Consider the following 25,325-nt stretch of genomic DNA (forward strand, 5'->3'; position numbering starts at 1 on the left):
GGATTAGCATCAGAGTTCCTCAAACCAGGAAATGCTATTAGATGCCCCGACCCACTTTTTTTAAAAAAGCAATATTTATTGTCCTTTTTCTGATTATAAAAACAATACAGGATCATGGTATTTGGAAAATACAAAAATGTATACAGTATAGAAACCTGTGATATTCCCAATAGTAGAGATGATATTTAAACATGTTTCTTTTTACAAATTTGAGATGTTACTGTACAAAATGGTTATAAAATTTTAATGTAACATTTTTCCAATATCCTCATGTTCTCTGAAAACATTTTAATGGGCAATAATGTTACATTGTTTGAAAATGCCATAATTCATTTAATTATTGCCCTCTATTGGAGTTCAAGTTATTTTTAAGATTTTGTTATTATTTATAATAATAAAGTTGCTTATGAATTTTCTGAAAATCTGTGATTTTTTTCTCCACTATGATAAATTATTATAATAAAATAATTTTTGTCTAAATTTGGGATGCTTCCAAGGGAAATATAAGATTAAAGAAAAGGCAAGATTATATTAACTGAATCTCTCTCTCTCTCTCGCTCCTCTGTTTTCCAGATTTCCAAACCACACTAATTTGAGGGATTTCTGCCTCATCATTAGTAACATGAAATGATTTCTATTACCTTTTACCAAGTATGTTTGTTTATTTTCTATATACCTCATTCTTAAATCTATTCCACTACCATCAGGAAAACAGAGGTTTTGTTTCATTTGAAATTTCCCCTTCCCTTAGAAAAAAAGGCAATACTCTTATCAAAAATATTTTATTTACAAAAAATCAATTATACTATACATCCTATACTGGAAATACATTGAATAATTGCTACAATAAATACAGGCAATTAATTCAATCTTTTATAAGAATGAGAGAATTTGACATTTGAAAGTTATCAAAGCTTAACTTAGAACATAAATAGTTAAAAAGGCAAACTCAAGTTTTAGTTTCATTTATTGGCATGCTGTGTTTTTTTCCCACAAACTCTCCCATCAGTGAGTTTGAGTTGCAGAATGGTATGTACCTTTTGTACTCCAAAGGTAGAATGTGCAGCTTTTTCTTAAGCAGGACAGATGGAACGTAGGCATCTGCATGGAAAGGAAGCAGAATGACAGAGGCACATAGTTGAACCCTTTGCCACACTCACACTCTGCCTCATCACAACATTTTCTATGCGACGACTCATGTGTTCGATTGTGTTTAACACAGGTCTACACAGCACCAGCTACAAGGCAAGATGGGTCATGTCATATGTCCAACTGGGTAACTGAGGCCCTTGGAGTAGCTAAATTAGCCGGGTTAGGGGTACCTGGTCCATCAATTTCTTTTATGTGCCAATTCTTGATACACTTATTAAACCTTGATATTATTTTTACTATGTAAACATACCTAGGTAGGCCAATAACAAGACAGATGAAGCAATTATCTGCATAAATTCAGAAAAAAAATCCTCCCTAGAAAGTAGAAGAGGAACTTAAATGTGTCAATTTTCATATCTATAGGCTTTACACTTATTAAAATGTATCCAACTCACCAGTGTAAACCTCATGGTAACATGTAAAGTGAACTGGTAAGCTGGAAAAAAAAAAAAAAAGACCAGTAAATTATGTTCAATATGTGGACAGCATCTGGTGAATTCAGGCCACAGAACAAAATGATGAACTGCACTGTATTTGTCCAAATAATACAGATATTTTTTTTCCACTTTCCATTGTACTCAGCCTGAGAAAACACTGCCAGAAACCCCAAAGGTTATTAATCTCTGATACCCATGTTTTGTCCAGTGCTGATGCCTAGTGTTTTCTTTCAAGGACTAGCATTCCCTTTTTTTTTTTAATCTTATGAAAAATTGCACTTTTCTACCCCTTTGGCCTTGATTTTCTGATTTTCCTTTTATTTTGTACACCTAAGTACGTATTTCTACTTCCAAAGTGTGACAGGTATATTGGCCTTTTCTAAAAGAAATGAAAAGAAGTTAAAATATTGAAAGTTTAAATATTTTTCACAGAAAGAAACTATTCCATTTTAAAAGGTAGAGAGAGAGAGAGAAATATTTTATTCTTTCTATCGTGAACAACATCAGTCAACCAAGCTTCACATTTTGGGTAGATTTTTTTTTTTTAAAGTATGAATTTTTTCAGAACCTATTTTAATAATAATAAAAAAGAACAGGTGTATTTTGGCAGAGAAGTAAAATATAGAATATGCAAATTTGCTTTAAAAATTGGCATACAAAATTTTAAAACACAGTACAGTTATATAAAAATACAGCACAGCCAACGGCCTTTAAAATTTCCTTTGGCATTTCATTTGGTAGAGTTAAACAGAAAATCCTTTCTAAAAAAAAAAAAAATTAGCTATCAACACAGTCCATAAGTTAGGTTGTATACGTTGAAAGAACTTTTCCTTGAGTTTCCAAAATCCTTTTCTTCCATGATAACCCACATAAAGCATGGCTAGTGAGGTATATAGGGCAAACACTGTTAGGCGGATGTACAGTAAGGAAAAAGTGCATAAACAAAGAATGTTTCCCATTTTCATAGAAATAACAGGTTAAACTCTGAGTTTCTTCTCATTGATGTCTTGTTTTACTTTGGCAGAATCAAAATAAACCCATAGAAATGTCTTTGTTCAAGTCCCAGCAGCAGTGATATGTCTCCTTTGGTGGCACTATCTGATGCCACAAGAGGAACTAAGGTTTTGTGTGTGTCTGCGTGTGTGACTGCAAACGTCAAACAACGTGAGATCATACATCGAGCACCATGTCATACTGTTGTCCCTTCTTCCTCCTGCCACATTTATTGATGAGAACCACATACAGCGTCAAAAGCATGACCCAATAGCATGCATAGAGCAACGTTCCAACAATTAGAACGGTCTGTTTGGATTCTGAGAATGGCTTCTTAGATTCCTTATAAATGGTGAAAATCACACCGCCCAGGAGGATTGTAAACCAAACTGATACTGGAATGAGTCCTATGAAATTAACAACAATGGTTTTCCTTCCAGATGTGCCCCACCCAGCTTTGTTTATCGTGGCAATCGCAAACATCTTGGCGGGAAGTAAACTTGACATGTATAACACTGAGTAGAGGGACATGAAGACCATGACAATATTTCCTCTAAGGCAGCTGGCAAAGGATGACTTTATGAGACCTACTAACTGGACAGTTAACAAGAAGAGGAGGATGTTCCAAATTTTTCCCCTGTAGAAGAGCTGGATTACTGTGGCAATGAGGAAGAAAGGGAAGAATCCAGTGATAACTGCCTCATAGGTCATCCACAAGTGATGTTTATGAAACCACATCGCATTGTACAGCCACTCTCGGAAGTATGACTTACTCCAACGGGTCTGCTGGTTTAACCATCTCAGATATTCTATAGGTGTCTCCGTAAGGCACTTGGATCGAGCTGTGTATTTTGTTGCATAGCCCAGACTCAGCACTCGGTTCGTTAGATGCCGATCGTCACCAAAACTACATTGGCTGCCCATAAATTCCTGATTGTACCAGTCTTCCACAAATTCATGCAGCAAGGAGTTTCTGTACATTCCCAGAGGCCCACTGATGCACTGGACACACCCAAAATAAGACTGGCAGGCCCTTTCTATGTTAAAAGCCATCCAGTATCTCACACTGCTGAGGAAGGAGATCCAGGAATCATACTTGTTTAAAATCTGCAAGAAGGAAAAAAAAAAAAAAAAAAAAAAAGAATAAATAAAGGTAAGCCTTAGCTAAAATACCAACAAAATCTGTGCTGTTGTGAGGTTACTGCCTAGAGCGAAGTATGTTATTTGATCCTCCTATGAAGCATCCTTCTTCATTTTGACACAGTTATCTTTTATTTTCTCTGATCCTATGTTACTAGATTAGTCTGATCAATTGTGTCCATGCATTGGGACTCCTTGATGAGCAATAGTTTTTCTACTTCATGACTCTCTCCTCTTTTTGCTGCTTTTTGTCCTTCTTGTTGTTATGCTATAATATTTTTAGGCTTTAGTTCTCAGATCCTAAAGTTTCCCACTCTTTCCTACCATCTAAGATTTGAAGGTTTTTAAGTCCTCTTCTCTCCTGTTCTGGTTAATTTCCAACTCATTCAATTCTATTAATTTTCCTTCTCCTTCTTTCTCTCTTTTACACAATGCCAGTGATAAATTGCTTGTTCTGGCCTTTCCCCAAAACTTAAATCCTGAAATAATGCTCTATGCAAAAGCTACTGAAAATTAGCAGCTTTTTCTTGGCAATATTTCTAAATTCTTTCTTTCATCTCGGTTTTGTTCAGTTCTCATCTAGATTTCGCATGCTTCCTTTTATCACCAGGCTGTTTCTTTGTCTGTTCCAGGCATTGTCTTTGCCTTCAGTGTCACCATCCATGTGTAAAATGGGTTATACAGCAACGCAGAACCCAAATTGTAAAGTCAAGTTTCCACGTGCTTCTCACCTTTTGCCAAAATCTGATCACGTGTTTGCAAAGCACTCATTTTTTTTAAAGTTTATTTATTTATTTTGAGACAGAGAGAGTGCAAGTGGGGGAGGGGCAGAGAGAGAGGGAAAGAGAGAATCCTAAGCAGGCTCCCCGCTATCAGCACAGAGTCCAAAGTGGGGCTTGTACTCATGAGACTGTGAGATCGTGACCTGAGCCGAAACCAAGAATTGGACGCTTAACCGGCTGAGCCACCTAGGAGCCCCTACAAAGCACTCATTTTAATCTTCACATATTTTCACATATTCACATATATATTCATTTCCAATCCCACATATTCCAAGTAGCCTTCATTAATATTTGTTTACCTGTTCCTCCACTTATAGCAAATACTGGGAAATAAAGAGAATTACCAGGGGGACACCTGGGTGGCTCAGTTGATTAAGCAGCCGACTCTTGATTCCGGCTCATGATTGGAGTCTACTTAAGATTCTCCCTCTCTGTTTCTCTCCCTCTGCCCCTCCTCCCTCTCAAAACAAAAAAAAATAGTGGGAAATAAATCTAATCAGAAAATCCACTTATTAATTATTCCTTTGCCTTTCTTACCAGTATAAATTTGACTCGCTTCTTCTCTTTTCTTTCTTTGTATTCCAATTTGGATTTTTAATCAAGCATATATTGACAAGCTTTTAAATACATAGGTATAAAATATAGAATCCATCATCTGCCCTTCTTCCTTTTTTTTTTTTTTTTTTTTTTTTACCTTCACAGCTAAATGAACTCTAACATCAGATTTTACCAGAACATTAAGTTATGGTTCAAGACGATACGGTAGAAATCATTACACATTTAAATTAAATATATATCACTTATCAGCCACAGCAAACAAGGGTTACATTCCAGGGTTAAACCAAGAAATCCTAATTCTTTTTTTCAATTTAGGAAAGGAAAGAGGCAATAAAGTGGATCAAGGCACATACTAATGTGTCTCTAGCACCAAAAGCCACATCTGGCAGAGAGTTTGGTGTGTAATAAATACGTGTTCAATGAATCAACGAGTAAGAGTATAACTAAAAGCGACTCATGCCGAAAGTGAAGGCTTACACACCTGGACGTCTCCCCCGACACCTCCGACCATAGGGTCTTCTTCTAAAACTTTTACCATTTCCACAGATGACGCAGGGTCAAGCATGGTGTCTGAATCACAAACCTGTGAAGAAAAAGGTACAAAATGAGTTAAAGGAAGAAGTAGGAGTGTAGTCAATACAGTCAAAATTGGGCATATATATTATGTCTTCAGCCTTATTTATTGCAAGGGATGGCCGTTCGTTATGTCACAATCGATACAAAGAGCGAACTCAGTATTGAAGTAAATGGCATTGCTGGCTAGAACAGCTGAAGTGACGTGCTAGGTAGGTTTTGTAGGCTAACCAGCTCATCTTGGTTTACCATGGATGTTCCTCATCATGGCAGTGAAAGTCTTATCTCCCAGGTGACATCCCAGTTTTCCAGGATTTAGTAGACATCTGGGTTGGTCACCATATATGGGTTTTGTTTTTGTTTTTTTTTCCTTTAGGCAACTTATCCCTCAGGTCTGAATGATGGTCATAAAATCCTAAGAGTGTACTGAAAGGGAGGCATGTTTAACAGCGACTTTCCTCCCTATCTTCATATGGTAACTAGAAGACAGGAAAGCCATTCTCCTCCATTCGGTCGTATAGTTCTGAAGCAAGTTGCCCATAAGAGCAGGACTTAGCAACTGACACAGCATCAGAAAGGGAGGTAGCATATCCGCAGACCACCTTTTTATCCTAAAGCATCAAGTATTCATCCAGCCCTTTGTAGATAAAAGCAAATGTAAATTATCTGAAGTCATTCTAGACCTGCTAATAGTTGTTCTTAAAAACAATCTTCAGGGGGGTTGCCTGGGTGGCTCAGTTGGTTAAGCGACAGACTTAAGCTCGGGTCATGATCTCGCAGTCTGTGGGTTCAAGCCCCACGTTGGGCTCTGTGCTGGCAGCTCAGAGCCTGGAGCCTGCTTCGGATTCTGTGTCTCCCTCTCTCTCTCTGTTCCTCCCCTGTTCGTACTCTCTCTCTCTCTCTCTCAAAAATAAATAAAGATCAAAAAAAAATTTTTTTTAATCTTTATATGGGTCCAAAAAAGCAATTCTGAAACCAAACCAAATTATGACTTCAAGAAAATTATTGGGATTAGTCTATATTAGTGAACCTCTGATGAACATTCCTGTTGGAGGCCCAAGGGGGCTGGGTTACAAATACTTTTCTTTCCAGCCTGATTTCTGAGCCAACTGGAAAATGAAACAGAAGAATAAGGGAGATGAGAAACCAAAATATCCCTGGTATCATCGTAAAGCTGGTACAGAGCACAGGGCTTATACCCTGTGGAATAGCAGCCTTCCTAATTACATTTTCCAGTATTAGACAGACTTATCAAGTCCAAACAGCACCTAAGTGCGGGCAGCCTCCTCTTACAGATAAAGTGCATGCCCTTCTAAAGGTCTGGCCGATGCCAGCTCCTTGGTGGCCACCCACTCCCAGAAGGAATGGGTAAGAAGGAGACAGCTTCCCTTCTCCTGGACTCGCCAATCAGATTAAATCACTTCTCTTAGGGAGGGAGGAGTGAGACAGCTGAGAAATGCTACCACCTTTCCCGCAGGTAGGCTATACCTGTGGATAGAGCTTCTTCCACATGATCAAAGAAAACCAGAAATAAGAGAAGTGCCCCCACCTTCCCATCCCTGATTAATACCAATAAGACATGGTATTCCTTTCTGGGGACTACAGCAAAGCCTAGTAGATAAAAATGGATCAGGTTGACATGTAATGAACCAGTTTCACAACCCCATCCAAACAATAAATAATTAGTAGAGACTGGAGTGTTATCAGCAATTCCATTATTTTTCCATCAAGTCTGACTCACCAGAATGGATTTAATCAATATTTAGCCTATTTATTTACACCAAAAGTAATTATCTTTACAGTTCTCCATACTACTTTATTAAAATAGTAGGGATTTCATATACCAGTTCGGAATGGAAAAAAAAATTAGAAAATAATTTGTAGAAGCATAAAGTCTTGAGTTAAAGGGGATTCTCTCTCTCTCCCTCTTTCTCCCTCTCTCTCTATCATGAGTCCCTGATATAATTAATTAAGGAATTTCAACATTTTAAAAAAACTGAATGTCTCAGTTTTACTGACAGCTATTTTTTTCTGAAAAAAGTATAAATTAATTTTTTTCAAAAATATATATATTATATATTAATGAATAACGTTGGTAAAATAGCGATTTAAATGCATGATTGAAACTTATATGGGGTGCCTGGGAGGCTCAGCCGCTTAAGCGTCCGACTTTGGTTCAGGTCATGACCTTGCAGTTCGTGAGTTCGAGCCCATGTCGGCTCTGTGCTGACAGCTCAGAGCCTGGAGCCTGCTTCTGATTCTGTCTGTCTCTCTCTCTCTCTCTCTCTCTCTCTCTGCCCCTCCCCACCTCGAGAACACGTGCATGCATGCACACGCGCGATCTCTCTCTCTCTCTCTCAAAAAATAAACATTAAAAAAATCTTATAAATTAAGAAGTATATAGGGTATTCAGTTATAGTCTCTCTGTATTTAGTTAATCATAGTAATTTTAGGGTTAACATCTGAATTTCTTATTTTACTCTAGTTATTTAGGACCATTCATTTTCTCAATAAAACCATTTATTTTGTTTCGTTTTGTTTTGTTTTTTAGTATTCTCTTTTGGTCCGGCATGATCTCACTTTATCTAGGCAAGAGCTGGGCATTAGTTTTTCAATGTAGAAAGTAGGATTTTACTAATACTTGGGTTTGGACGCAAGCCTCAGAAGCAGCCTAAACAAATTTCAGCCAAAGTGACGTTTTTGCCTCTCTGAGTGCCTGGTCTACCACTAGCTTGTACATGGATGGCTGCAAGCCTGTCCCGCCTGTAATACGGGTAGAAGGGTGGGGGCAAGAGTTCGACCCACCTTTAGCTCCAGCATCCTGAGCTTATGGCCACACCCACCTCTATTGACTCAGGCTGGGAAAGGTAAAACCAGAAAGCTAAAATAAGACTAAAAACAACAGGAAGGGGCAATCTAGAATTAATGCGCAAGTCACTCCGCCTGCTTGTGAGCAGGGGCGAGCCAAGGGAACCGCCCCTTTGAAATGACCTTGAACCACACTTCTGAGGCTCTGAATGTTTAAATTGGTCCTGCCCCTCCCACTTTCCAACTGCAAAGAGCCAGCAGTTCTCCGAGAGAGACTGTTCTGGTGGGTTTAACTGTGTCAGAAGGGAAAGCTCCCAGAAATCTCCTGGGAAGGGGTTTGCAGTGGCAGGATCAAAGAGCTTTAACGAAGTTCGATTTCTGTTAGGTGCTTCAGCAGCACATAAATGAAGCGTGGAACACTACAGAGGAGCCGAGCATGGCCCGGAGCCAGGAGGACACGCAAGGTGAAGCATTCCATATTAAAAAGAGGAGAAAGGAAAAAAAGAGGTCCAACTTCTGGATGCTATTTGGTGACAGAATGCCAGCTAGAAAGCCATCACTTATGACAGTCAGTATGTATGTTCATCGACCTAATAGTTTGTATTTATTAGTATATCAAGAGTGTAACTTTAGTCCCTCTGAAAATCCGTAGAGTGGGAACAGGCTTTCTAGTTGTCTCCCCACCAATTAATAATAAGTATGTGATTTCATAAATGTTGGCTATTTAGCTCTAGGCTAGAAACGGTGGGGGACAAACACCAGTTGACGCAGAGCTTGACCTCACCTGGGGACAAACTACAGGCCATGATTTGCACACAGGAAACAATTAGAGAACAAATCAAAACACCTCACTGTCCACACTGAATGTCTCAACTGTAATTTGTTTAAACCACATCATCACTAGTCATAGGATTTCTCACTAGGAGTTATGGAAATGAAGCAAAGTTTTCACTAAAACGAGTGGGAAAGTGTCAAGGCGAAAAGACACATTTGGGAGGAACCAGCCACCTCAGTCTTAACCACAGAATCCAACTAAAGTGCATAAGATCATCGTCCCTCTGTCTTCATCCTTCCCCAGTGCAGTCAAGAAGGAACACCCTCCCCTTTCCTTCCTATCTAAACCAGGGTTGATGGGATGCCTCGGTGGCTCAGTTGGTTAAGAATCCTACTTCCGGGGCGCCTGGGTGGCGCAGTCGGTTAAGTGTCCGACTTCAGCCAGGTCACGATCTCGCGGTCCGTGAGTTCGAGCCCCGCGTGGGGCTCTGGGCTGATGGCTCGGAGCCTGGAGCCTGGAGCCTGTTTCTGATTCTGTGTCTCCCTCTCTCTCTGCCCCTCCCCCGTTCATACTCTGTCTCTCTCTGTCCCAAAAATAAATAAAAAAAAAACGTTGGGAAAAAAAAAAAAAAAAGAATCCTACTTCCTACTCGCACTCAGGTCACAATCTCACGACTGACTTGTGAGTTGGAGCCCTGTGTCAGGCTTGGTGCTGACAGCTGGGAGCCTGGAGCCTGTTTCAGATTCTGTGTCTCCCTCTCTTTCTGCCCTTCCTCTGCTCTCTCTGTCTCTTTCTCTCTCTCAAAAATAAATGAAACATTTTTAAAAATTAAAAAAATAAATAAATAAGCCAGGGGTTGACGATCTTAGGTCTTCAAGCCAAGTCTAGCCTGCCACCTGTTTTGTTAGGGCCTGTGGGCTAAAATGGCTTTTACCTTTTAAAATAATTGAAAAAATTAAAAAATAATATTTTGTGGCACATGGAAGTTCTATGAAATTCAAATCCCAGTGTCCATAAATAAAGTTGTATTGGAACTCAAGCATATTCATTTTCATGTCATCTATGGCTGTTTTCACACTAAAACAGCAAAGTTGAATAGTTGTAATAGAGACCATATGGCCTGCAAAACCTAATATTTACTCTCAGACCTTTTACAAGCAGAGTTTGCCAACCGTGGGACTAAAGTAATTGGTTGCAGGGGGAGGGTTCTCTTTCATAAATTTTTTTAAAGTTGAGATTAAATACATTCTAAGCCCAATTTTGATTCTAGTGGATTAAAAAAAAAATCCTGGGGCGCCTGGGTGGCTCAGTCGGTTAAGTGTCCGACTTCGGCTCAGGTCATGATCTCACGGCTCGTGAGTTCGAGCCCCGCGTCAGGCTCTGTGCTGACAGCTCAGAGCCTGGAGCCCGTTTCAGATTCTGTGTCTCCCTCTCTCTCTGCCCCTCCCCTCTACATGCTCTGTCTCTCTCTGTCTCAAAAATAAACAAACGTTTAATAAAATAAAAAAAAAAATCCCCAATGCCTCCATCGTCATGTGTTATAAAGAACAGTAACTGTATAAAAAGTGTGAAACATTAATAAAGTAGTTTTTTTTTTCCTTTTGTCAAGTTGTGCCTATTATAAGGATAAATGCCCTCAGAATCAAGAAGCGTCAATTAAGTCTTGGGTCCTGTTTCTCACTACTTCTGTGACCTTTAACAAGCCACTTACCATCATCATGGTACTGGAGTGAGACACTGCATATCAAAGTACCTTGTAAATTTACAAAGGACTGTAGAGAAGTGTATTATTAGTTTAAGGTAATAAGCTTTACACTTTTATACTCTCTAAGTAAACCCATAACCTCAGGGATTAGGACAATCCTTAACACAAAGAGATGGCTCAGTAAAGAATCTCTAAAATGACCATGGGAACTGATTACATATCAAGGATGTCTTATCCCAGTGAACAAATTCAAATGTGTCTGCAACTATCTATAATCCAGTTACAAACGATTAGTGTATAGTTTATTACGTAAGTTATTAGACTATAAATTCATTCCAATTTATCTCACTGATCTTAATCTACCTCACTATAATTTAAACAAAAGTCTCCTTTAGAAATAGTGTTACCTGGCACCTGGGTGGCTCAGTCGGTTCAGCGTCTGACTCCTGATTTTGGCTCAAGTCATGATCTCACTTTTGGTAGGTCTGAGCCCTACGTCGGGCTCCATGCTGACAGTACGGAGCCTGCTTGGGATTCTCTTTTTTCTCTCTGCCCCTCCCTTGCTCATGCTCTCTCTCAAAAATAATAGATAGAACTTAAAAAAAATAAATAGAACTGAAAGAAAGAAGAAAGAAAGAAATTAAGAAAGAAAGAAATTAAGAAAGAAAGAAAGAAAGAAAGAAAAGAAAGAAATTAAGAAAGAAGAAAAAGAAAGAAAGAAAGTAAGAAAGAAAGAAACATTGTTACCTATTCTACCAAATGCTGTTCAAATTCTAAGACCCAAGTCTAAAATGTCAAGTCTCCATGTTTCACTTTTTTGAACGTGTTTCCTTTCAGACTGCCTGGTGGATCTCCCCACCCCCAACTCGAGCCCCAAACCACTTCAAAGGGCACTGAGAGCTACACAGATTAAGAGGAAATCTTAATTACTCTGGCTGCCTTCAATGAGGAAACAGGTTGAAAATAAATCAGGACCCCTTCTGTTGCTACTGCTTTTATCCTTTGCCTGCTTGCAAGGCTTGACCCTTCATCTTAACCTTGACCCAGTGAGACTATTTTTTTCTATAGTGTGTGGAATTTACTCTTGGTCATGACCCTGCTACCAGCTTTCCTGACACAGCTTTACCACAAAGTAAATGGAAAGTCTCCCTCACTCTCCTTTCCCTGGGGACATTTATCTAGTGAAAAGGGGTAGGCCAGAACAACAACAACAAAATTTACAAATAGTTATTTACTAGCAAACACAAGATGATGCCAGTTTCCTTGAACTCTTAACAGTATAATACCAGAGTAAACACACTATTGAAAGAAGAGAAAGCACCATGCAAATATTGGAACTAAACAGATCTGTCTCAATCCACCATTCACCAAGTTTATATAAACTTGGACTAGCTTGTTGACTGTAGTGTCCTTACCTCACTTTCCTAAGCCTCCACCTCTCAGGTGAAAAATATGGATAATCACATCCACCTGAAGTTTGTTATATTGGTAATTTAGTTCGATCACGTATGTAAAGCACTTAATATTGGCTAACTCATAGTAAATGCTCAATAAAAGGAAGACATAAAGTGACGAACCAAAACCAGAAGTGACAAACCAAACACAGAGCCACCCACTAAGGACACTAATCCAATGAGAGAAGGGGTCCTTCGTACAATCACTGTAAATAAGTGATGACTCACCGGGAGAGCAGGGAACCAATCCCTACCTAGTCCAATACCCAATAAACTTAAGTTCAGCAAACTCAATTCTGAGCAGGCAATGTAAAAGTCCTTACACTGGGTTGTTTACTAGAGAAAATTAAAAAATTAGAGAGCAGTTTGCAGCCGATTATGATTCCTTTATAGCCTTGAATGTACCTTTGGGGAAAGTACATTCTATTGTGGGAAAATTCATCCTATAGCAAAGGGTAGACCCTGGACCCACTAAAACTTAAAAAAATGTTTGTTGCATCTTGACTTCATATCTCATTGACATTGAACCTAATGCATGTGATACTATTTAAAATGGGAACATATTCTTTGGTTTCGGAAGTACATAAATGTAGAAGACAGAATTTTATTTTTCAAATCTCAACTTGAAAACTGAATTATCTGCTGAAAAGAAGTACATAATTTGGGTGGAACCACATACATGCAGGAGATAGGGGAGACCAAAAAATTAGGATGGAAAATAACCTTCACAAAAATAGGATATTGCACACAATTTAAAATTTCTCATATAACCAACAAGGTCACTCAAAAGCTTATGATGGATGGTAATTAATTTTATCATAACCAACTTCTAGGACTTTATCAATATTGCATGATACTTTCAATTTTTAAAAATCTTGATTTTCTATTTACTTGGATTTTGGGTAAATGGAATTTACAAGTAAGTCTATAGCTAAATTTACCAGCCTCAGATTCAGTGGCAAATACAAAATCATAAAATTTAAGAATTTTAGAGTTAAAAACACACTTTGAAATTTAGCAGTAAAACCATTCCAGAAAAAAAAAATACCCTCAATGAAAAAATAATCATTCTTTTGTGAGAAGGAGGCAGGATAAGGAAGATTACCCTCTCCTACACCAACTGAGTTTATGACAAAGGATCTCAAATCCATCCAGTGGAAAGCCTCTGTATCATAGACATCTAAGCAATTTGGCCCTTCTCTGTTGCTCTTTTTTAAAAGAATTAGGAAGATATATACCTTCCTTGGGAGAATGAATTACCCAAGTTGTTGTAAAATACTTACTGACTTTGGTCAACCTAGAATCTATTCAAAACATTAAGGTTAAAAAAGGAGTCATTTGGTCATTCTCTTTTCTTTTTAGGAAGGCTTCAACATGAGTGAAAGTCATAGAAGGTGTAAAACAAAGGTGACAAGACAGCTGGGAACGTGGGAAACCAAATGTTGTCACCTCTAAGGCTGAAGTCAAGAAACACCCTTATTCCAAATGGCTGGAATTCTCATTCTAAAGAAGGGAATCAGGAAGTCCCATAATGGTAGCATTTAACTCAGGGCTTACATTCAAGAGCCCAAATTGGGGGGAAAGGGCGTACTAAAAATCAAAGTGAGGGACGTCTGGCTGGTTCAGTCGGTGGAGTGTGTGACTCTTGATCTCAGGGTTGTGAGTTCGAGCCCCATGTTGCCTGTAGAGATTACTTGAAAATAAAATCTTAAAAAAGTAAACCAAATGAAAGTGAAAAATATGATAGTGACTGTTAAAAATGTCAGAGAAATTAAAACTGTACTGAAAAACAAACAAAAAAACAAAAACAAAAAAAAACTGTACTGAGTTAGAGTTCCGAGCTGGGAATGATCTCGGAGATCATCTGTTCTACCAGCTGAGGCCCATAGCAAGGGAACAACAGATTCAAGTCTGGAATTCAGATGTTCCATTCCTATTTCACTGTGCTCCAATCTTATCCTCTAAAATGAATGATATAAAAAGACATAGAACATTCTCAACATTGGCCCTCAGAATAGTTCGGGCTTCCCATACAATACGGGAACCAAGCAAATACTACATACATACTTGTCAATTCTCATGATTCAGGGTAGTTATGTTCCACGAAGTTTCCATGAACACTGATGTAGAGAACACCAAAAAAAAAAAAAAAAAAAAAAAAAAAGGCTTCTAGCAGAAATATAAGGTTAGGTTCCTCTGAGGCTCTGGTCACATCTTTGTCTACTGATCAATACCTAATAAATACCTAATAAATCAATACCTAATAAATCAATACCTAATAAATAACTGTGTTATTTGTGTTCCCATTTAAATACATCTTACTATATGTATTTGAATCATTAACAGTGAATTTAGGGCCAAAGGTACTGTACCTGATGCCTGAACAAAGCCCACCTAAGAAATACATTTTCTCCATAAGGCAATCATAGCTTTGTGCTCAGAAACACTAGACAGCAAGCACTTCAGCACTACACTTGGGGGGGCATTTTAAACAGCTACATCACCAACAAAAAGCACAACAATGTGAAAAACATGATACTAAATACATGATGAAGAAGTTACTTGTTTACAGTATAAAAGCTGAAAAAGGCAGAGCACAGTCTTCTTTGACCTCAGTTGGGAACATGAACATCAGGTGAATCAAATTTCTTGCTGTTCTGCACGTCTCAAAATGATCACAAAAGCGCAGCCAAGTACTGATTTGGGGGTTACAATTACATTTTAATGAGTAGGGTAATTTACAAATACAGACTCCATGAATAACAAGGGTCAACTCTACTATTTTGAATAATTTAGTCTTCCTTTTCTCCTGCTAAAAGGGTCATGGAGGGGCGCCTGGGTGGCTCAGTAGGTTAAGCGTTCCACTCCTGATTTCAACTCATGATTCTGAGATAGCGCCCCGCATTGGGCTCTGTACGGACAGCTCGAAGGCTGCTTGGGTTTCCCCCTCCCCCGCATGCATGCGCTGTCGCGCGCGCGCACTCTCTCTCGCTCTCACTCGCTCACTCGCTCTCTCTCTCTCCCTCTCTCAAATAAATAAATAAACTTAAAAAAAAAAGACGAAGTGAAGCGAACCAGCCAGTGCAAAGATTCAGCCGCATCTGAGAAAAACAATCATCGGCGCCATCTCTGCCCAGCTAAGCAGTGTCTTCAGCCAGGGTAGCAAGGATGTGAGCAGATGGTCCTATTTCTGCCCCAGCCCCCATTCTCTCTTGTGTATGAGCACCTAAACTTTACTTCCTTCCTTCTGTAGCCAATCTGCTCTCCACATTCAGTCACTTGTAATGCTTAGTAGCCAACATCCTTGAACCTCTCTCCTTGGTCTTTCTGTGGCTTCTGCTTTGCAACTCTCAGACCCTGGGTCAGTCAGAATGGATGGTGAGTTTCAAAACCCTAGAGGAGAAAGCAGGAAAAGACCTCTCTGACCTCAGCCGTAGCAATCTCTTACTCGACACATCCCCAAAGGCAAGGGAATTAAAAGCAAAAATGAATTACTGGGACCTTATGAAGATAAAAAGCTTCTGCACAGCAAAGGAAACAACCAACAAAACTAAAAGGCAACCAACAGAATGGGAAAAGATATTTGCAAATGACATATCAGACAAAGGGCCAGTATCCAAAATCTATAAAGAGCTCACCAAACTCCACACCCGAAAAACAACCCATTGAAGAAATGGGCAGAAAACATGAATAGACACTTCTCTAAAGAAGACATCTGGATGGCCAACAGGCACATGAAAAGATGCTCAATGTCCCTCCTCATCAGGGAAATACAAATCAAAACCACACTCAGATATCACCTCACGCCAGTCAGAGTGGCCAAAATGAACAAATCAGGAGACTATAGATGCTGGAGAGGATGTGGAGAAACGGGAACCCTCTTGCACTGTTGGTGGGAATGCAAATTGGTGCAGCCGCTCTGGAAAGCAGTGTGGAGTTTCCTCAGAAAATTAAAAATAGACCTACCCTATGACCCAGCAATAGCACTGCTAGGAATTTACCCAAGGGATACAGGAGGACTGATGCATAGGGGCACTTGTACCCCAATGTTTATAGCAGCACTCTCAACAATAGCCAAATTATGGAAAGAGCCTAAATGTCCATCAACTGATGAATGGATAAAGAAATTGTGGTTTATATACACAATGGAGTACTACATGGCAATGAGAAAGAACGAAATATGGCCCTTTGTAGCAGCCTGGATGGAACTGGAGAGTGTGATGCTAAGTGAAATAAGCCATACAGAGAAAGACAGATACCATATGTTTTCACTCTTATGTGGATCCTGAGAAACTTAACAGAAACCCATGGGGTAGGGGAAGGGAAAAAAAAAAAAAGAGGTTAGAGTGGGAGAGAGCCAAAGCATAAGAGACTCTTAAAAACTGAGAACAAACTGAGGGTTGATGGGGGGTGGGGAGGGAGGGGAGGGTGGGTGATGGGTATTGAGGAGGGCACCTTTTGGGCTGAGCACTGGGTGTTGTATGGAAACCAATTTGACAATAAATTTCATATATTGAAAAATAAAATAAAATAAAATAAAATAGTAAAAAAAAAAAAGAATGGATGGTGAGAACGTACTGGTTTGACTGTTATAATGTTTCCACTTTTATAGAACACACATGGCTAAAAATTGGGGATTTTGATGAGGAATGGCAGGATGAAATCACCTGATTTCAGAATGCCAAATGGTTTTCTACTCTTGTGTCAGTCCCCTTGAACATTTGGGATGGATAGAGAATTCTAGCAGGACTTAGGGCCCAGTTAACAACTGATGCTCAGGTTAGTCTATTTGGAGGCCTCAGCCTGATGGAAGGAAAGTTCTCAAGCCTGATTAGGGTTCTAGCAAGGAGCCCATGCTAATGTTCCATAGCTTGTATTATTTTGTCCTGGTCAGGCACAATGTCAAGTTGTCAAGGATACAAACAAAGTTCAACACAGGAATGATGGAAGAAGAGGCTTTGGGAGGAACAGGCTTTAAAAAAAAAAAAAAAAGAGAAGAAAAAAGAAAACCCACACAATGACATCTTGATTAGAAATGACAAATGTAGCAATTGTTTTCACTAGAATTAAAGGCAAAATATCAAAACATGTTTCTTCATTTTAGGCTTCAGTCTTCAAACCCTCTGTAAATTCCCCAGCCATCCCATCACTTCCTTTAAAAGGATCATTTCATCCTCTATCTGGGCCTGAAGTTACACTATGAAAATACATAAAAATGTCCTGAGTTAACTAAAAGTACCTCGATTGTGAACATTCTAGAAATTAGGAGAAACTTGGTAGTGAAACTCCATCAACTCCCTAGAAGAGATTAATATGCAGATTGGTACCAACTGAGGGGGAAAAAAAATGCCTCAAAACTCCTCAGATAGTAACCAGAATTAACCCCGTGGTAATCTCAAACCCTTTGTGAGACTGGCTTATTCTCTCCATGAAACTGAGGCTTGGAAAGGTGGTCCTGCTCCAGGCGGGTCATCCAGCTGACTCTGAAGCCGGTGCCCATTCTCCCCCAATCACACAGAGCATGCCATCCCACTGGGCATGACCTTGTGACAATCAGGGACCCTAAAGTATATGATGGGTGTTCTGAAAAGTCGGATTTCACTGATTAGAGATTGGGAGAGTGTCCCAATGGATTCTCTTAAACTGCAGACATTTCTCCCTTCTCCGTATCATCATGGCCAAAATTTAACTGAAGTATCTGCAAGAAAATTGCAGTTAGAAAACTCACAGGGAGCCTACTAACATTCTAAAGAAAGCTTCAGTGAGAACTAGGAGGGGAGAAATCCTGGAGCAAACAGAGCAGTCAGGGAATTAATGACAGACACAGCCCGTCTCATTTTCATGCAAGCAAACACCATCACAAATGCTTTCAAAGGTCAAGTGCAGTGAGTGAGGTAATGCTGTTTGGGGAGTGAAATAAACATTACTTCGATTTTGCTCTGGGAAGGGTTTTTGTGTGTGTTTGTTTTTCTCCGTTTTTCATTTTCCTTCTCCTTCTGTCTCCCAGCTTTGAATGCCTTACCCTTTTAAATCAAAATTGTTCTCACCACCCCCATTTTGCCCAGTCTCCGTGAAAAACGTTTTATAGCCATCCCTTGAGCCTCCAGATTTTCTCAAGACCCTTCTGCTCGGCAGACACTATTTTCGTACGAGGTCTGGAGATTTTAAGACTGTGGAAAATGACGTTGGATTTGACTTGGCAGAACCAAGGGGGCGGAGAAGGTAAGGGAGGGGGAGAGAAGGAAGGAAGGGTCTCCTGTTCAAAATAATCTCAATTTCCAACCAATAACACTGCGTAAGTTCAGCATTTTCGTAGATAGTCTTTAACAGTTTCACAAGATTTTTTTTTTCCTCGCTTTCAAAATGTGCTTTCAACAGTCACGCGGTTTTCAAATGAACTGAAAGGAGTACTGTGTTCAGAGGGACAAGGATGGGCTATAGCATATGCCTGGAGAGACACAAAAGCTGCTTTATTTAAATGTATGTTTGCCCTGGCAGGAATTCGGAAACCTACCTGTACATAATCCACACTTCGTCCCAGTGCTCTGAAGGCCGTGTACATGACTTCTCTTTTTCCACCCCATTTTTGCATGATGCAAATACTCTTGTTGGACAAGACCAACTGGGTGACATGCTGCGAGCTTTCCTTATGCGACTCATCCGTCTCACCAGGACCTTTCTCATGGAAGTTGTTCTTCCAGATATAAGTGGCTGATTTGTCCCTGCCCATGACTTCACTAAAGATGTCCATCATGTAAAGGTCATCTTCCGAGTTCCCATCTATGACCATGACAACTTTAATCCCAGGGTAGGTTAGCCTTTTCACAGATTGCAAACATTTTCGTAAGTAGTCTGGATCTTCTTGATACGCGGCGATGCAAAGAGCAACGGTTTTGTTCAATTTAATGGGCGTTTCTAAGGATTTTTTCATTTTTCGGTGCTCCAAAAAGGCAAACAGACTTTGGATGATGAGGTGTGACGCTAAAAAGGCACCATACAGTCCAAAAGAGAAATAGTAATTATCTGTTTGGATAAACTGGTAGCCAACAATGTAAGCAGCTGTGATTCCAAGGAGGAGGGAGACTCCAAAAAGTGTGGTTCCAATTATTCTCAGGATACAGAGAAACCTCTCACAATGCATCTGTAATATAATCAAATGATACTCTTGGTTAACCACTCTTGTCCCATACTTGTTATACACATGGTTTCACGGGGAGTGTTGGACTAGAAGCACTCAGGAGCTCCAACCTCAGTTTCTTACTTAACTAGCTAAGTGACTTTCTGCACCTCAATTTGCTCATTTGCACAACAGGGATACGGATGTCCTTCTGGTAGACCTCAGAGTGCCGTTTCAAGGATCAAATGAGATGATGGTGGCGAGGCTCCACCGAAAAGCACAATGTGTTAGGGGAGCCTGGGCGGCTCAGTCGGTTAAGTGTCCAATTTCGGCTCAGGCCATGATCTCACGGTTCGTGAGTTCAAGCCCCACATCTGGCTCTCTGCTGTCAGCGCAGAGCCTGCTTTGGATCCTCTGTCTCCCTCTCTCTGTGCCCCTCCCCGAATTGCTCGGGCAAACACACGCACACTCTCTCAAAAATAAACCTTTAAAAAATAATAATAAAATAAGTTAAGGAAGAAAGAGCATCACGCTTCATTTCAACAGGTAAATTTCCCATCCTTTTAAAGCCGTAATACAAAAAAACTTAAAAAGAAGAAAGTAATCAAAAAATAAAAAGATGCTTCTAAGCTGAAAAACAAAAAGCTGTGATACATTAGACCCGAAACACATCTCAGCTCTTAATAACAGCCAGGTTTGTACTCCTCCCTATGGTCTGTGTATCTTCTGAATAAGGTTTTGAACAACCAGAGTAGAGAAGAACTATATATTTTTTTGTATTTCCTAAAGTATCTCCAAGGCTGAACATAGAAGAGGTACCTGTAGACTTTTGTTAGTTTGTTTTTCTTTCGGGCCCAACTTTTCCTGGACCCAACTCCAGCGTGTCAGGGAAAGGAGGTTCCTCACCCAACAAACAGTTCTCCAGACAACAGTGGGTGTCCCACAATTTAACTCAATTCTGACACCATCCCTAATAGCTTCAGACTCCACACGTTAAGGGTTCAGTCCCACAAGACTGCCACTCATCTCCCCAACTTCAGACACCAGTCCCAAGCCCAGGTTGTTACCTGTACTTCTAACCAACTGGCTCTAAATCAGAGGTTCCCAAGACCTGCCCACACTGGGTTTGGTTAGTTTGCTAGAGTGGCTCACAGAACTCAGGAAACCTGCTTACCCGCTCGATTACTGGTTTATTATAAAAGGACATTACTCAGAAGCAGCCAGCTGAAAGGGGGGTATGGAAAGGGCACACACTTCCATGTCTCTCCAAGAGCACCACTCTCCCCAAATCTCCGTGTGTTTTAAAATTTGGAGTTGACTTCACCCTAACTAAGACAACCCGAGGTAATGCAGAACAGCCTGGAGACCAGGATTCTAGCTTGTGGATGTTATTTTCTTTTGTTGAATGGAGATAATAATATTTGTCAGGGACCCTTCACAGAGCTGCGGTGAGGAGCCAAATCAAAGTGTTTCTGAGAGGGTTTTAAAAAGCCAAAACAGGGGCGCCTGGGTGGCGCAGTTGGTTAAGCGTCCGACTTCAGCCAGGTCACAATCTCGCGGTCCTTGAGTTCGAGCCCCGCGTCAGGCTCTGGGCTGATGGCTCGGAGCCTGGAGCCTGTTTCCGATTCTGTGTCTCCCTCTCTCTCTCTGCCCCTCCCCCGTTCATGCTCTGTCTCTCTCTGTCCCAAAAATAAATTAAAAACGTTGAAAAAAAAAAAAAAAAAAAGCCAAAACACAATCCAGTTTAAAGTATCGACATTCCACTATATGCTAACTCACTTGGATTTAAATAAAATAAAAAATAGACAAAGTATCAGCTAACAAGGAAGCTAAAACAACCAAACACAGATGTGGTCCCCTTCCAGCACTTCTACAGGACATCACAGTATGTAACCTGGGAGGCTGATAAAGGGAACCCCAACACGAATGGAAAGTTCACGGTGCCGGGGAACAGTTCCAGTGAGAGGCCAGAGAGCACAGCATCCCTTGTTAATTAAAACAGCTGACAGGATGCTGAAAACTCCCACCGGGCACCTTAACGAATGCCTAAAGGTGCTGGGAGCACCAGACTTGGAACTCGTCGTTTCCAAGACGTGAGTCATTCTCACAAGAGTGAAAAATTTCAAGGGGACTGCAACGCTCAGCCAGGGAGAAGCCGAAGTGTGTGCCTCGCTTGGGTTTAAGATCGCCATAGCCAGCAAAAGTACTGCCTGCCATTCTTTTCCATTATTCACATTTTCCTTGCCTTTATCAGCACACGTGGACAAAGAGAGTGTTTGCGTAGCATCTGTTGGCCACAGCTGGAGGGGGAACACCCTCTGACATCATAGGAGTCTACAGAATGTCCCTTTGAAGCCTGGGAAAAGTTGCTAGTACACTGCAGCAGCCTGGTTAAAACTGAACCTTTCTATTTCTGAGATGTATTGTATTATTGCCCGGTAAGACACATGCAACATATGTCAGTACAGGCCAAAGGGCAAAAGGCACATTTTCAGAGCCAACTTTACGGAGGGAATACATTGATCTCAAGGAGTGACACACAGTGTGTGTTTCTTTATCATCTCCCCTGGGCAATTGCATAGATATGGGCACCATATGTGTGAGACTTTCTGAGACAATCCTCAATTCAGATACTCTGCTTCATAAGCAAACTCTCCTCAGACATATGGCTTCATTGTTCAATTGGAAAATACGGTAGTTCTGTCCTGGAGCATAAGAGTTTACTGCTAAAGAGAGAGACGACTTAGAAATCTACCTTCCCTAAGTATGTAAAACATAGAAGTTGGATTTGATTTTAATTATTTTTTTGCCCACATCAAACTTCAATTGATTTTTAAGCTGCTATTTGATTGGATACCAATTATTCACCAGTACTAGTCTTCACAGAATTCTAAGCCAAACCAAGCGTAAAGAATAGATTGATGCACCCTAATGTAAGTTCCACAAAGTCAACAGATTTTTCTAAATCTACTTTTGCTAATGTGCCCCAAGGACATAAAACCCTGCCTGGCTTACAGGTGGTATTCAGTAAATATTTGCTGAATGAATTCATGTAACTTGATGCATCAACATCATCATTGACCTCGTTGTTATATCTGCTAACGTTTATTCACCATTCATTAGGTTCCAGGCAGTGGGCTAAGTATTGTCTGTCTTATTGAATGGCATGATCCCGTTTAATCCTAACTACTTTAGGTGATAAATGTATTCTTAATCTCATGTTACAAATAACATACACATAGGATGAGGAAACCAAGACTCTAAGTATTTAAGTAACAGTCTCAAAACCAGAAGTAGGAGCCGCATGGTAGCATAGAGCCAGGTTACAGTACTCTCAGTAAATATTTGCTGAATAGATTTGATTTGTCATGACAAAACCGGCAGCTTCTTTTTGTTTCCGGCTAATAAAACATGTTGTGCAAGGACAAGGTAGAAAACTCTTTCCTGTTATTATGGAAAACGGGGCATTGACACTCAGGCACAGATACAAGATTAGCCAACACGCAGAGATTTCTGGGTTCTTAGACTTTTCTGCGTGGATGCAGCTAAAAGGGACAGAGAATGGGGTTATCCCAGAGAAAGCTGGTGGTTCCATCTATGCAACAGCATGTTATTACCGCCTACAGCCAAAATCCTGCTTTACCTTAAGAAAAGGTAAAGCACTTTCTTTAGTGCTTTGAATGTAGCACTGCTACATTCATTGTTCCACCTGCAGAGCAGATAGAAGCCTTGCTGTGAGCTCACATACCCCAAGTAGGACTCTATAGGTCAATGGATATCGGAGCCTTTCTTCCTCCGATTCTTTCTATTAACCAGAAGGCAAGGGGGGATGAGCTGGAATGACAGCCGCTCCCATGGCACTAAGGGGTGCAGGGGTGAGAACTGAGTTCCCAAAGCTTCATAAAGTGGTCCTTCTGTTTTAGATTTGGGGAAAAAGAGGAAGTGAATTCAAATTAGTCATCAGCATCTGGGAAAGGCTACAGAGTTAGAACTAAGGGATATCTCTTCAGAGAGGTCTCAGCTTACCATTCTCTTCTAAAATGTCTCCTCCACCCTACCTTCTCTTCACTCCCTGTCACTCTCCCCGGACCACACTTGATTTTCTAACTAGCCCTATGTACGTTCTATGGCTACAGGGACTTGATTATCTCAATCAACTGTGTGTTCTTGTACCAAAGACAGAGGCTGGCGCATAGTGGGCATACAATAAATATATTTTTGAATAAATGAGTAAGTCCTTTTGCACTTGGGTGGGTCCCTCTCCTTTCTTTACTGCAGTGGCAATGAGTATATGTTGAACCCTTAATACCCCTCATCCTAAAGGGTTTTTTTTCTTTCTTTTTCTTTTAATTATTTTATTTTTTTAAGTTTTTTTTTATTTTGAGAGAGAGAGTGAGCACAGAGAGGAGAGGAGAGGGGAGAGGCAGAGAAAGGAGAGAGAGAGAATCCCAAGCAGGATCTGCACTCTCAGCACAGAGCCTGATGTGGGGCTCAAACCCACGAAACTGCAAGATCATGACCTGAGACGAAACCAAGAGTGAGATGCTTAACAGCCTGAGCCATCCAGGTGCCCCTTTTTTTCTTTCTTTTTAAAAGACAAGTTCCATAATCTCTTGCCCAGCTACCTAAACGCAATGGTTTGTAAGAAGTACCAGACCAGCTGTAGAAGACCTTTGGATAATAAAGTTAGAAAAGGCAAATGGCCCTCCAAAAGCATTTCCAGAAACTGTCAGTTACAATTTGAGGAACCTTATGAATTCAGGGGTCAAGTGTGGGTCATGGTGGATAATGAGATCATCTTTTATCTACTTGAAATCTGGAACTCTTAGAATATTTATGGTGCATTGATCCATACACTGTTTTGCGTTCGGCTCTAATAACTTGTGTGTGTGTGTATGTATATGTCCTGGTCCCTCTGGAACCAGATTGAATTGGGGTAGATTCCTGGCTTTTCCTTTTAATGGCATGGCAACATTGGGAAAGCCACATAATACTTGCCATCTTTAGTTTCTTCATCTATAAAATGGAAATAATCCCACTGACTTCACACAACAGATTCTTAATTTAAAAGAGAGAACTCATTTAAGTACCTAAAAAGAATTATCAACAGCTGGAGCTCAGTGATGTTAGATCTCTGCCACTTGTTGCCTGCTCACTAACTACCTAATCAGCCTGACTCGCTCCCCTGCCCTCTAATCCACTGCTAGTTAACTGTGGCATAGGGAAAAGACTAGCAGGACTGGGAAGAAATGGGTTCAAGCCCAAGTTTGGCCTCATATTAGCTGCCTGACTTCAGGCAAATCACCTGAGGGTTCCTGTGAATGAGCCATGTGTCCTTAGACAATGAATATCTCTGAACTTCAAATTTTAGGGACAGGATGGAAACTTTATTAATTTTCATATTGTAGCCACCCATAGCTGAGTGTCTATAAGAAGGATGAATGTAGGTTGCAATGTGGGCATGTTCTTCATCATGGTCATCTGAAGGAGGAGTACAAAGAGTACATTTTTGGTATCTACTCCTGAGCCTCAGTTCCTCATCTGCAAAATGGGAGTGCAACTTTTTTGCAGGCTTACTGTAAGTAGGTAAGGAATATATATATTTATTGCAGCTTCAATGGGATACCAATGGTTCTGATGTAAAGGAAGAGTAACTTAAGGGATAAAGTGCACTTGTCTCTCTTCCTCATTATATTCTCAAATCCACTGAAGACTAAGTTGGTGTCTTTTTAACTTGTAGCCAATATTTACACATACAAAGGCTCAAAGGCCAAAAGGAGATACATAAAGAATATTTGTTTAGAGAATCTCATAAAGAGCAGAACTGGTTC

General features: G+C 40.2%; 1 protein-coding gene across 1 annotated transcript in view; it reads right to left on the reverse strand.

Moving 5' to 3' along the window:
* Positions 1–766: 766 nt before the first annotated feature.
* Positions 767–25,325, reverse strand: part of HAS2 (hyaluronan synthase 2) — a 30,424-nt gene continuing 5,865 nt past the window's right edge. Inside the window, exons 2-4 of the mRNA XM_058698942.1 lie at positions 18,892–19,518; positions 5,544–5,645; positions 767–3,689 (exon numbers count right to left, since the gene is read on the reverse strand). Coding sequence (XP_058554925.1) covers positions 2,760–3,689; positions 5,544–5,645; positions 18,892–19,518 — 1,659 coding nt within the window. The 3' untranslated portion in view covers positions 767–2,759. The remainder of the gene's footprint in view (positions 3,690–5,543; positions 5,646–18,891; positions 19,519–25,325) is intronic.

Source organism: Neofelis nebulosa, chromosome 14, assembly GCF_028018385.1.
Source record: "Neofelis nebulosa isolate mNeoNeb1 chromosome 14, mNeoNeb1.pri, whole genome shotgun sequence".
Classification (NCBI taxonomy): Eukaryota; Metazoa; Chordata; class Mammalia; order Carnivora; family Felidae; genus Neofelis; species Neofelis nebulosa.